General features: G+C 28.7%; 1 protein-coding gene across 4 annotated transcripts; it reads right to left on the reverse strand.

Moving 5' to 3' along the window:
• Positions 1–2,684: 2,684 nt before the first annotated feature.
• LOC149882675 (uncharacterized) lies at positions 2,685–12,891 on the reverse strand. 4 transcript variants are annotated; one of them, XM_090100123.1, is made up of 13 exons: positions 11,489–12,891; positions 11,252–11,363; positions 11,031–11,126; positions 10,366–10,396; positions 10,063–10,137; positions 9,224–9,428; positions 8,962–9,057; positions 7,609–7,703; positions 7,262–7,483; positions 6,986–7,131; positions 3,790–4,035; positions 3,611–3,674; positions 2,685–3,326 (listed from the first exon to the last, which is right to left on the reverse strand). In XM_090100123.1, exons 1-13 carry the CDS (start codon positions 11,572–11,574, stop codon positions 3,259–3,261), a joined length of 1,542 nt encoding a protein of 513 aa, XP_089956249.1. In that variant the 5' UTR covers positions 11,575–12,891; the 3' UTR covers positions 2,685–3,258. The 4 variants fall into 4 exon arrangements, with proteins under 4 accessions (XP_089956249.1, XP_089956248.1, XP_089956251.1 ...); XM_090100122.1 differs by having other exon boundaries at positions 6,986–7,134; XM_090100125.1 differs by having other exon boundaries at positions 10,489–11,126; positions 11,489–11,632.
• Between the last annotated feature and the right edge of the window lie 911 nt (positions 12,892–13,802).

The following is a 13,802-nucleotide window of genomic DNA, read 5'->3' on the forward strand; positions in this document are numbered from 1 at the left end:
TGCTGCATTACATATAATCATAGTGATATATTTCCATATATCATATCTCTTTAGCGATTTTTCTAAAGGTTAAAAAAAAAAGATTGGATTTTTTGCTTTTACATTCAACAATTCCTAAGTTAATGTTATTATTTCCATTTTGAAGTATCTCATTCTTAGTTATTTTCTTTCCATCAAAGTGTAGAAACTGTACTATTTTGCTTATAATTTTCTTCTCACTTTCTCCTTGCTTTATTCCTTTTTCATTCAACATTTCACAGATTCTAGCTGAACTATTTGTACTAAAAGACTCAGTTATCACAAGATTTTTAAGTTAACTTTTTAAGTAAAACTTGGTTCTGTTATATACTCTCTTTCTTGATTTTTTAGTTTCCAGTGGTTCATAGTTTTCTTGCAATTATTTACTTTGAACAATCATTTACTTTGCTTGTAGAAGTTCTATCTTTTTGCATTAAAAACTCTCGCTTTAGAGGATGTAATGACACTTGTGTGTTGGAACTGTGATCAATTTCTACTAAATTTAATATTTGTATGTCATAAAGTTTCTTATCTTCCAGACAAAACCACCTGCCCTTGAAATAGGTGATTTCAAAAACAGAGCATTCTTCCTTTGTTAAGAATTTTCTTGTTTTTCTATAACTTTTAAAAAAAAATTTCCTACAAACTTTGTAGAAATTTTTGGAAAGCTAAGTTTCATCAGTCATTTACTTAATTCAGCAACAAACTCTTTGGAGGCCAGGGGGCGAATTGCAATCATTTTTAAAAATATATATTTCCAACATCTTTGATTTTTTTAAAAATTTTTTGCATGGTGATAAAATGGATCTTTATGACTTACTAGTCCTTCATTGATAGTTACAAATGTAACACTTAATTCTCTCGTGATATTGAAAACTAAATTTAAAAAAATGTTACAACTCACCCTGTTCCAGTGTAAATTGAAACAGCTACTTCAAAAATACTTTACTTTAAAAGTATAAGTCTTGCACAATCCTCAGAAATAATATTAATTTTTCCTATGATAGATAAAATTTTTCCTATGATAGATGAGTGGCCTCCGTCCTCTCCCGACCTAAATCCACTTGGTTTTTGCGTGTGGGGTATTTTGGAGTCCAAGTTCAATGCTAAACAACATCACAACTTGGCCTTCATGAAACGAATGATGATCCGCGAATGAGAAAAATTTCCTATGGAGACAATTCGTGCCGCCATACAATCATGGCGTCATCGATTATGATTGACAGTGGACCGAAAAGGAGACCGATTTGAATAATTCTTGGTATACTTACACTACATATGTTACTTGATCTGTTACTGTAATTTCAGTAGTTTATGTATATTACATTAGAGATAAATTGATTGTGAAGTACTGACAGAACTTTCCGGTCACCCTGTAGTATTTCAGTTTCAGGGGTGCATCAGACTTTTGTGGAGTTCAGGGCAAGAAATATTTGCGGAGCCCCTTCTCTCAAATGTTTTTTTAAAACAATTTACATTAACTTAATTAACAAAAACGACTTAATTACGGCTTCATTACATTTGTATTTATGATAAAAACCAGATACTACAAACTTTTCTACATTTTCTATATATTACACTTTTACATTTCTGCAAACTACAAGTTTTTAAACCTTGCTGAAGAATATGTTTCTACAATTTTAATTAGTTTCAATTTTGAAAAGTTAGTTCTTCAGAAGCAACAGTGACCGGAACAGTTGCACAGTAACTTGGAATAACATTGGTGAAATTTCGCAGTTCTTCGCAAAGGTTAATGCCTTCAATATCATTTTCAACTTTTTTCTAATCCTAGAGGCTATACTGAAGATTCATGCAAGGCACCATAAGCTTTTCTTGTGTCATTTTTTTAAGTATATGTATGTTGTGCAAAATACCAAACTTATTAGTATGACTTGTATAGTATAGTTCAAATCCTTTTTTTTAAGCTAATGAGGGCATTATCAACAGTTACTAAAAGGTATTCTACTTTGAATAATTTCTCAGGATCTTCCACAGATTCAGCTTGCCCTTCATAATCAAAAATTCTCTTTTTTGTTCTGCCTTTTTTTTTTCTTCTTGAATTCCAATCTTAAACCGATTTGGTGCAGAGCTCTTTTGCTGTAGATAAAGTATTTTTTAAAAACCTGAAGAACAATATTTCTCAAGAAAAGCTATAAAGTTATTTCAGATTATTTAACGCTACATCCTTATAAATGGGAGCTTTTTACAAGATTTAATTGGTTAAATTTACTATGGTTAAAATATCATGCAAGATTTATTGAGCCAGTTAGTCAATCAATCAATATCAACATATTTCGTATTAACAAAAATGTTACAAAAACACTGGTCATTGCAAATAGTAATTCACTAATAAAACGAAATGCCTAAATAAGATAAAGAAAAAAACAAAAGAAAAATATGAGAAATAAATTAATCACGTAATTGAAAAAATCCATAATTGTAGATACCATTTACATGATTAACTACTTGTAAATTTCTTGACATCAGGTAATGAGAAACATATATTCAAAAAAAAATGAAGATTACTTGAAATGATTCGAACCTCTAGAAGCTACATGTAGAATCATTGGATCATTGCTTGAAGAGCAGAAGAATATTGCATTGCTCTCCAAGGGAATCATAGTAAGTTGTCTCAGGTTGTAAAGGCGAGATAAATCAAAACGTTATTTCTTAGTAAATTCGCATTTATTTACTCCTTCGGAGTTGCTTTAACAAAAATTATTTGAACTTACTACATTCTGTTTTAAAACATATCTGCTAAAAATAAAAAAGCGTAATAAAAAATATGCAAAATAATCTGTTATCACAGAGTATTGTAAGTAATACACAATGCACATTAGTGGCCCAGCCACACCAGGGAATATATTTGAGATGAAGTATTTGTAACAAAACTTAATGAGTTTTCCACTATCACACTCCATCTCTTATGTTGATCTTGTTTGGCTGCGCCATCGCACATAATGTACATAATATATGCATATACCGTAAATTTTTAGCGAAAAGATATTATTGCAAATATTCTTTTTAACCGCAACACTCAGAAAAACGTTAAAATACAACAGCAAAAATTTCCCCTAATATTCAAGTTGATGTTTGGGGTTGGGTTAGACTTGTGTTCGCAGATATCGTTAAGGTTAGAGTATTTTCTTAAAAGAGTATTTTTTTTTCATAGAACCCATAAAAAAACGTCAATAGCTTTTGAGAAAATTACACCTGATTAAAAGTTTCTTTCCGTTATCTTTAGGATGGCTTCAATGTTGTACCTCGTCCACGACCGTGAAGTTTTCCTCGACTCATAGGCAATCCCACTACAAATAGAGACGAAATAACGCGTTTGATAATTAGTAACCAAAAATTGAATTTATTATTTCATAGCAATGAAAGATTTCCAAAATGCAAAAGAATTAAATAATGATCTAAATAAAGGAAGGTTTTCTTTGAAAACAGTTCCTTTTTTTTTTTTAAATATGTTATTATAATTCTGTTAGGTATTTACAATGTTAAACAGGCATCCAATCCTAATTAAAAGATACTGAACCTATCTTTTGATACAAACTGCTACAAACTGCTAATTTATTTAAAAATACCACACCTCCGATCGGTTTTTTTTGTACTGTTTTCCAAGCACCTTCACCACCTTCCAATGAAGGAAATTCCTAAACATTTTTAATACATCACAATAAAAAGTAGCCGTAGGAATAAACACATATGGAAGTCATATTTTTATATGAAATTCTTAATTTAATACGAAGTTTAAAAATAACTTTATACCTCATCAGCAATTGAGATACTTTGAGTGGCCTTAGTTAAAAATTCTGATTGTAGCTGACTTGGTTCGAATTGATTTTGACTAACGGAAGACTGTCGAGGACTTTGCATAAGCCCGCTCCAAGTTTGTTGCTGAGACTTTATAACTTGTTCTGGTTGCAAAATCTGTGGTTCAATTTTTGGTTGTTGCAAAAATTGCGGTTGATATTTTTCTTGTTGAACCATTCCTTGCTGGATGTGCGATTCTTGCTAGTAATGTAATAAGAAAATTTCTCGACTTTAATTTGCTCCAAACACATTTTCTACTCTCTAAAGTCTGAAACTTTAGGAAAGTACAAAAAACTTCTGTTCACATGCAAATTCACCTGGTCGCGGTGGTTGAGAAATTGCACTTTAAACGCAAATATCGCAGCTCTTTAAGTTTTACGACTATGAACTTGAGATTTGCTGTGCATAGTCCTTATTCCTTGACCTGAGGTCATGTAGAAATGTTTTACAAGGCCTCAAGCTGATGTAGGACCTAATCGTAAATGCCATCAACTACATCTAGGTCCTTTGAGAGTCTTATGATATTATGTAGATGTGATACATCCTTTATTTTACAGGATGATCAGGCCAAATGTAGACAAATTTTTATTTAAAAAACTTAGCAAATACAAGGAAACATGATTTAATTTTTCGCATAAACAAAGTACATTGCTATACAAATATAAGTAAAAAGTTATTTTTTGAGGTAACTTCCTTAAGCCTTAATGTCTCAAAAACCTGATTAAATGGAGCACAGATAGTTTCTGGTAAAATTTTGCCGCAACAATCCCTTAATTTTACTTTCAGCAATGAAACGTTTTAATAAGAGGATGAACATGCATTACTTTCCAAAACACTTCAAATAGCAAAATCCATCGGATTTAAATCTGGTGAAGAGGGAGGCCATTGATCATTTCCCCAGAATCCTGCTATATTGTCTTTGCACCTAGTGAATTGAAACTTTCGGCTTCGGGATCGATTTCGGCCGAAAACGAGATTTCTGTTTCAACAGCCTTTTACTTATTCGGTTTCGGCCGAAACTCCAGTTCAAACTGTTAACATTATGAACAAAAACTTCTATTAGGAGATCTTTAAGTTTAGATAACTTGTTTTTAATTTAGTGTGGGATCATAATGATTTCTGAATTATATTGGTCTTTAAATTTTTTGGGGGCATATCAGTTTTTAATTATCAACAGTTGTAACAATTTTAATTAAAACTACATTGGATAATTTGTTTAACTTTTATTTTCAAATCATTCTTTAATATAACTTCAAGAATCAAAATATCTTCACAAGTTATATTTTTTATACAATTATGTTACATATTGAGCGTTGAAAAACCATGTCAAAACAAAAACAAATGTATTTAGTCACTACAAAAACAATTTTATTTTATTTTACAAACATTTACTTAATCAAACAAATTTGAATGGTAAATAAATATCATAGGAAAGGGGGTATTATAAAAGGTATTTTTTTCACCTGTAGAGGTTACAGTTACTCAAACCATTATAAATGCTTACTTCTGATGATAATAATAATAAAAAAAAAATTCTGGGAATGTGTTACAAGTTCTATGTAGCCTCTTTTATGACAATCAAAATGGAACTTTCACAGTACTAATGATAAGGTGTTACATAATTGGTTTATTGCCAATGCTCCAACAAGACAAAAAAGTAATGCTTTAACTAAACTAAAAGTAATGTATAACTTCTGTTAAATTGGGAAAAACAAGTCTTGCAGAACTGAACAATCGGGAAAAACAAGTCTTGCAGAACAGTTAAAATTAAAAACTAATTTAGTAAACAACTTTAATAAGCTATTTGATGTGGACAATGCATATTGTGACAGGCTTATAAAAATTCAACAAAATTTAAACTTTCTATAGAACCAAAAAGAAAGAAGGAAAATGGTCCTAGGCATGGAAGGTTTAGAAACTAAAAAGCTAGAATAAAATGTGTGTCAAAATTTCTAATAAAAACATGATAAAAAAGGTAACTGAGGTGAAAAAATATAAGGCTATATTGATTGAAAACAGGCATGAAAAAACTTTGCTTTCAATTAGCAGGTATCACCAGATAGAGACTAGAAAGACAATAATATTAGAAAAGAATAAAAGAATTGAGCAATGCAACCTTGATCATGCTTATTTAGTAATTCTTTGCAGGTATATCTTACAGAATTGAGTCTTGTGGATTATGTTTGTACAGCCTTTTTAATAATCAAATACTCTTATGTTATGATAAAGAAATTCAATACATCTGCACATCAAGCTTCAGGATATTTATTACTTTCATGATTCTTTTTAGGCTTTCACACGTGTCATGAATACTCTTATGATGTGATTTTCAATATACCTGCACATCAAGCATGCGCGAAATAACTGAGGCAAAACTCGTCAGTAGGATATCAAATCCTTTTAATACAAAAAACAGAACTTGTTAATATTCGTTGTTTGTATATTTATATTTGATACCCATATGTATACTTATTATTTGTTTCTTATTTATGTTTATTTATTTAGACTGTAATTTTCAAACATAAACTTTTTTGAGTGAATTTTTTTCTAATTAATGCACGAAGTTCATCCAAATATACTAGATGTCCTCAATATTTTCAATCCTTTTGTTTTTGAAAACTCGCCTTCAAAATTTTGTTTCCTTAAAAAGCACAATATCTGGCTGTATAAACAAAGTAGGCCATTATAGCATATGTTATACATAACAGTATTGCATGCTAATTATAGGGATAATAATTGCCAAGTCAAGTACAGCCGCAATATAATTGCAAATATCTTTCTTTTTTTTTAATTGTTTATTTCTAGTTTCCACCAAATCTTTTAAACCAAAGCAAATTTTATTACACAAAGAAACTTTTTTTAAAAGAACTCAAATGATCATAAATGGTTTCAGAATAAAAAAACTTGAGCATCACATAAAAAATTCATTTTCTAACTATAATTTATAGTTTCTCTCTATATATAGCCTATTGTGATATATTATTAAACTTGATTGCAGTGTGTAAACACTAAAAAAGATATTTTCAATATAAGGTTCTACACTGGATAGAAATTTTACAAGTGAATGTACCCTAAACTACTTAAAGTGCATCATTATTTGATAAACTGATGAAACAAATTATAAAAAAACTATGAAAAAAATTATTCTCACCTTAGCAACTTGTGGTTGATGCAACAAGGCCACATTCTTCGAGGCAGGAAAACCCCCTGGTAACATTAATTTTCCAACTTCGTTGTATTCCCTTAATTTATCTGCTTCAGTTTTGCTCAAAATACCTGCTCTGCGTCCAGAGATATCTGCTGAATATATTAGTAACAATAAGGTTAAAAATTTCTTAGTATGGAATTCTGAAAAACCTCATTTGAATTCTGAAAGAACTCATCTTCATGCAAAGAAGTATTTTTACTGAAAGAATTAAAAACTCACCTAAGCCTGGAATCTCAAGCTCAAGAAGAGCCCATTTTGCTGCATTATGTTTTGCATCTTTTTTTGTTGAGCAAAACTCTTTACTCTCAAACCATTTTAGACCAACACGACATCTGCAAGCAAAACCGCCTTGAGATGAAGAACACTCTACATATTCAGGTAAATTCCAACGAACTTTTTGACAAACAATTTGTAGAAGGCTAGTATAGTCAACACGCTCCGCTAAAAGAAAATTAAGAATATATGCAGTAAAAAAACGATTGCATCTTACTGTAAAATTAACCTTAGTTTAAGCTTATAAATACTTTAAAATAGGTTAATTCTAGTGACTTTTCAAACAAGCTTACCAAACATTTTTTCACTGGCCAATGGGTAGGCAGCTTTTATGGCATTGATTTTAGCCTCACGATCAGCCTCTGTCCATTTTGTAGGATCAGTTATTCTGCAGAACAAAAATTTAATCATACAACTTATTTTCCAGATTTGACATATTTGATATATTTGAATAGAGTATTTGTGATTTGACTTCGTGTGATAATGATTTTCTTCCCATTTTTCTGCTTCTAGTGTGCCAAGAATCTACTAACTGAAATATCTCTAGAAATACTGGTTAGAAACTAATTTTTTTTAATCAAATTTATTTGTAATTTATATTGGTTAAAGTAGAAATTTTCAGGATTCTCATATAATTAATTTAAGAGTTGTTAAGTTTAAATTAACTGACCTTATATATTCAAGACATTCTTTTTATTATAGTTTTTTGACCTGATTCTCTTTTTTGATTGATTTTGGTACCAAAATAACTTTTTTTTTTAATTCTTTTTTTTATTATGGTTATACAATGTATTCCAAAAAAAATATTTTAAAAAAATCTCCCTTCCTTTTTTTAAATTTGTTTAAAAAGCATGGAAATAATTTAAGTAATTGCTAAAAAATCTAAGTGACTTTATATTTTTGAAAGCCACTGTATTATTTATCAGTCCAAATGACTTTCTGCTATTGGTTAATGGTCCAGTTTTTTTTACACTTAATCTCACAGTTTAAAACGATTGAAATAATTTAAATGAGTATATGTTAGCCTTCTTACAAATCTTTCCTTAATTCAATAAAAAAAGAATCTTCCAGCTCTTAATAGCCTTTATAATAAAACTGTTTTTTAGTTTCAGCATTTTGTATTCAATTTTAAGTAATTGTCAGATGACATCCTTGGATTCTGGAGACAAAAGAAAGTGTTCTGACAACTCAATCTGCAACAGAAAATATTTCAGAAATAGAACTTTATGCAGATAAACCAAAGATCAGTAGCATACTTTGATAGATTGAGCTTATCTTTTATTTAAAATTATCTATTAATAAATGTTGAATAGTATCAAAATTAGAAGTTACCAATAAATTCTAAGCAATCAACAACATTACAATGTTGCAAGTATCAGAGTTTAAATCATTTTAGTAGAAGCAATAAAAATTGCGTATCATGTTTGAAAACAGACACTGAATGTAATGATTATCATACAAGTAATTAGGAAAACAAGATATTACATACTATTTTAACAATACACTCTACAACAAGATTGCATAGAAACTGTATTAAGTACAAAAACATATTGACACTAGATAAAAACTTATTGATACTATATAATAACTCATTGACATTAGACAAGTATTATTATATTAATTAAAATCTAACAAAATTTACTTACGGTGCAAAATCTTCTTCTGTAACATTTTCTTTTTTCATGCGCAGTTGCTGCTTATCATACTTTCTCTTGTGGTTTTTTTTTTTGGCTTTTGTCCAGCTATAGACAAAGAAATATTGTTGTTAAAATCTTATAAAATTGTAAAAATTTGGTAAAATGTCGATAACTTTGACAAAGAATTAACAGAAAAATTATAAAAAATTGCTGACAAATCAAGTTAAAAAGCGTGTTACTTGTTAAAATAAAACTTTTCAAAACAGCTTACTCATTCCAACCATCAGGTTTCTCAAGCAAAAGTTCTTCCATTAATACTGATTCTAATATATCATCATTTTTAAAGTCACTTTCGTCAGGAGCTTCAATTTCATTAGCATTATCGTTGAAAGTACTTGGCGGAGTGTTTGGTAGAAGAGACAATGGCATCCCTTTGTCAGGATTAAGTTCAAAAGCTGGCTGATTTTCATCAATTTCTAAAGTTAAACAAATCTGAAGTGAAAATAAACCTTAGGTGATTTTGATTTTTTGCTGATTATCAGGAAACAAAAAATATTCTTGTGCATCATTAACCATTATGAAGATTGAAAACTTTATCCATAGTGAGTTTTAAAACAGCAGACAATTTTAAAATAGCAGAAAAAAGACTAAAGATAACAAAGTAAAAAAAAAAAGCCTTAAAAAAGTATTAACATTTAAAACATTTAAAAGGAAATCTTATAGATTATGTATCAAATGAAACAGATTGAGTAAGCAAGAGAAAAGAGATTGTATCTTTTATTATTTTACCCTACTATTTGAACGAGTCATTCCTGTCTCAATTCATACACAGAAAACTTATTTTTCTATTAATCAATAACTTTTTACTGCTAAATTTATAGTGCAAAAACTTCACAAAGATGTTTAACAAATAAGGTTAAAAATAAAATCAATGAACTATGAACTTTAGAGGTTCATAACAACAGCAAAATAATAAAAATTGAAAAAAGGTATGCAATAACAATATTCATTTTAAAAAAATTTGTAAAATATAAATCTGAAATTAAATGCAGCAGAAATATTGAAAAAAATAATTACAATTAATAATACTTATTTCTATTTGTTACATACCATCTTCCCAGTTGTCTTCACTTACAACATGCCTATCTGAGTAGTGATCAACTTTAGTAGCCATTTTCCATTCAGCTACAAAAATAAAAACTCATAAGATTATCAATAACAATACTGAAATATTTTTGTCTATAAGGCTATTACATAAAATATTCACTTAGTAAAATAAAACTCACCATAACAATTTAGGCGGAAAAAGTAAAGTAAATTTTAGAACAGAAAGAAATAAGTAATTTTAAGAAAAAAGTTTTAAATATGATCAACTCATTTCCTTATATTTAAGTAAGCAACTATATTACCCACCACCTTTATTGACATCCTTTGCTATTACAAACTACAGAAAAAAAAAATCATTTAAGAACATTAAAAATCTGAATTATTTAACTATTCAATTTAGGATTTAAGGTTTTTATAGTATACAATTACCTTCTACTGGTGAATTATCTTTAGAGTGAAATCATCCTTTTATTTGTTTTCAAATACAATGATAGGTTTGAAAAACATTTAATGCAGCAACAAATTTCATTTATCATGCAAAAAGGAAAAAAGAAATTAAAGAATCTGGCTGCTTAAATTTGTCATTTTTTTAATGTAACAAAATTTTTACATTATTGTAGCTATAGAATTGTAGCTAATAGCTAGGTGTACTAATGAAAATTTTATTTGAGTGAGAAAATGATAAAGATATTTTAATCAAGACAAAATCTAACAGTTTACTCAACCTTAATTACAAGTTTAGTGACTCAGTGGATGATTTTTGATGAGTAGGCTTTATCAGCTGATATTTCTTGTTTTACAAAGAAATTATAAATATGAAGCATGAATAGGGTGTTTCATTTGCAATTCTTAAAGTTTTTTACAAACAATGACTTCAGTAGAAGCAATTACTTCAAAATCATAGAAAAATAGGAAAAAAAAAGTAATGTAACTATAATCAATTATAAACATAAAAATAATGCAATATGTACTCTATCATTGCAAACACTCATGTGATACTCATATTCTGGTTCTGGAATTCTGTGGCTTGCATTAAATGAACATGACTTATAACTTCCACCATAGTTCTATAATAAAAATTAACTGTTTAAATAAGGCTCACCCAGGAATTATCATTCAAAGTAAATGTAGAAACTACAGCAAGCTATCTATATTTTAACAAAGATATAAACATGTAAAAAGTTTAATTTACTTTTGAACATTTGCTCAAATGTGTTCTCCATCGTTTTGAAGTGATCTTATGAAAAGAGGTATAAGGACAAATAAAAAGCTCAAAAGGATCATTACTTTGATCTGTTGGAAACCTAAAAAATTAAATCCAGATATCTTTAATGCTACTGCACTGCATGAAAACAACTCACAAAAAAACATAAACATTATTCTCTTTTAAAACATAGTGAAACTTCAAAGTATGAAAATCTCTGAATACCGTAATTTTGAAATATAATACTGTGATTCATGCTCTGGATTTGGATGATTTATATCCATAGCAGGTAACATTGAACTTGCCGTCATTGTTTTTTTGTTTTTTTTTTAATTCTTATTTAGTTTATGCATCAACACAATTTACTTAGAAAACAGAAGATAAAAGAGAGTGATGTTTTCTTGTATGACAATGCAATATATAACAACATTATGATATAAGAATTTTAAACCAATGTAGTCTAAAAATAAGATTAATATAGGTAAATGTGACTTACATTTACCTATACTTTTTTTTCTGCCGCCTAAAGATTTTCATATATATTTTGCTTGATTAATATTACATTCTGGAACTAACCTGTATTAAGATACAGGTTAGTTCCAGAAATTTGTATATAATGAACTTAATATGTTTTTGCATTTTTCAAACAAAGTATGTTGTGATAATAAGAACAAAATGACATTAAAGTTCTTTTCTTCTCTAAACATTCTTGGGATCCACATTTTTTTCATGGCATACTATTAGTATTTGGCACACTAATTGTTTCTAAAACTTCCTTGTATTAGTCTTATTTCATATTTCCTTCTAAAACTTGAAGGTGCCCAAGCCCACTATCACAAACCAAAGCTTTGGAAGTGCCCAAGTCCACTACAACAAACTGAAGCAATAGCTTTGGAGATGTTTTTGAGAATGTTTTATGGTTTTTGTCTAATTGAATTTTTTGACTGTACACAAATTGAGCCTAGTGCATTAAAGTTTTAATGTGGATTAATCACTAAAATAAATCTGCAATTGAAAAAGATCCAGAATCATACTATTATTTTAGTTGCTCCTGTTTTTATTTATTATGGCTTTTAGTAAAATGATAAAACTTACAGATTTTCATAAATTGAAATTAATTAAAATGCTTTTCTTTCATTTTGCCTGTGAACTCATGTTTAAGTGCTTGTTTTCTGATTTTAATTCTCAGTCTATACATCTATGATCAACCTATGATCCTCACTTCATTTAAATTGCTGGTGCAGAATGTTACAACCTCTGATCTTCAATAATTCTAATCAACATTCTCTTACCCCTGCGCTTTTTAACTATTTTCTGGCGACATTTAAATTGTCTGTGTGTTTTCAATGGGTTTTCTTTTTCCCAGATCTTTATTTTACCTAATAAAACATCTTGATGTATTCACAATTTTCTGGCAGTTTTACTTACTTGTATTTTCCTTATTTAAAAGATAATCAATAAATAAACTTTCGACACTACCACACTTTCTCCCCTCTATTAGGATTAACTATGATAGATAATTTTATGCTGACTGAGAATCGTATAAAAAAATAGCTCTTAAAATCAACGAAAAGTTCTTTAATTTGAAGCTGAAAGTTGAAGAGAACGCAAGTGGCGAATATTCACCATTATTACTATTTATTTTTTAAAAGTTATCTTTTAAGAGTATTAACAACCTGGTTTTCATTTTTTGTACTAAAGATTTTGAACTGAAGACATGCGAAATTTATCATGCTTATTGCAATTCTAATCAAACTTAATTCAAGCTACTTTGTTTTAAGCTGGAATCTTACTTTGATTGCCAAAAACATCTTTAATAAAAATTTTTTTATTTTTTATTTTTTATTGATTTTATAAATAAACTCTAAAACTACTGAACGTGTTTATATTAAACTCCCGTGAAATTTTATTGTGCGTGTTATGTAAAATGAAAGTCTCAAAACAAAGTTAAAAAAGCTTTTAGAATATTTTTTCAGAGAAACAGTATATTATATATATTATGTTAAAAAATTCAAATTCACAAGAATGAATTACATTTTTATATGAGAATTACATATTTCAAAAGAATAACATGTTTTAAAGTCTGAAAAACATTCCATTTTATTAATAAAAACCTGGCTAGCAATACATCGCTTTCGAAAACAAAATCAACCGTAAAGTTATTATTCTCCGGAGACTAAATATTTGCGATGTTATATTTTTTAATTTTCACCTTCAGATTAGACCAGATTGCATTGACTTTGAGACCTTTTATATGATTATTAATCAGCACAAAATTCTATATCATATTCATAAAAATAGTAGTAGAGAGTGTAGTAGCACCTATATTTTCAACATTTAAAAGTTAATAGCCTTATAATTTCACAACCAAAATTAATGGTTCACGGTGCATAGGAACATGCTCTAAGACCTAGCAACAATTCCCCAGATTTTATTTTTTGATTATCATAGGAAAACTTTTCCTTATTCAAAAAATGTAAAAAGTGACTTTTTTTAATGGGGGTCTGGGGAGAAACCAAATATTTTAGAGGAGTGCCCA

This window comes from Hydra viridissima, unplaced genomic scaffold (assembly GCF_058129835.1).
Source record: "Hydra viridissima isolate aposymbiotic clone 2 unplaced genomic scaffold, HvirCarnegie_v1 scaffold_10, whole genome shotgun sequence".
Classification (NCBI taxonomy): domain Eukaryota; kingdom Metazoa; phylum Cnidaria; class Hydrozoa; order Anthoathecata; family Hydridae; genus Hydra; species Hydra viridissima.

Bases quoted from the DNA above. Each gene is read 5' to 3' on its own strand.
- LOC149882675 (XM_090100122.1), bottom strand. From the start codon at position 11,574: ATGACGGCAAGTTCAATGTTACCTGCTATGGATATAAATCATCCAAAT. The intron at 9,429-10,062 runs GTATGTAACAAA...GTTTAACTTTAG, and splicing joins TGAAGACAACTGGGAAGATG to AAATTGATGAAAATCAGCCA. The intron at 4,036-6,985 runs GTGAGAATAATT...TTACATTACTAG, and splicing joins ATCAACCACAAGTTGCTAAG to CAAGAATCGCACATCCAGCA.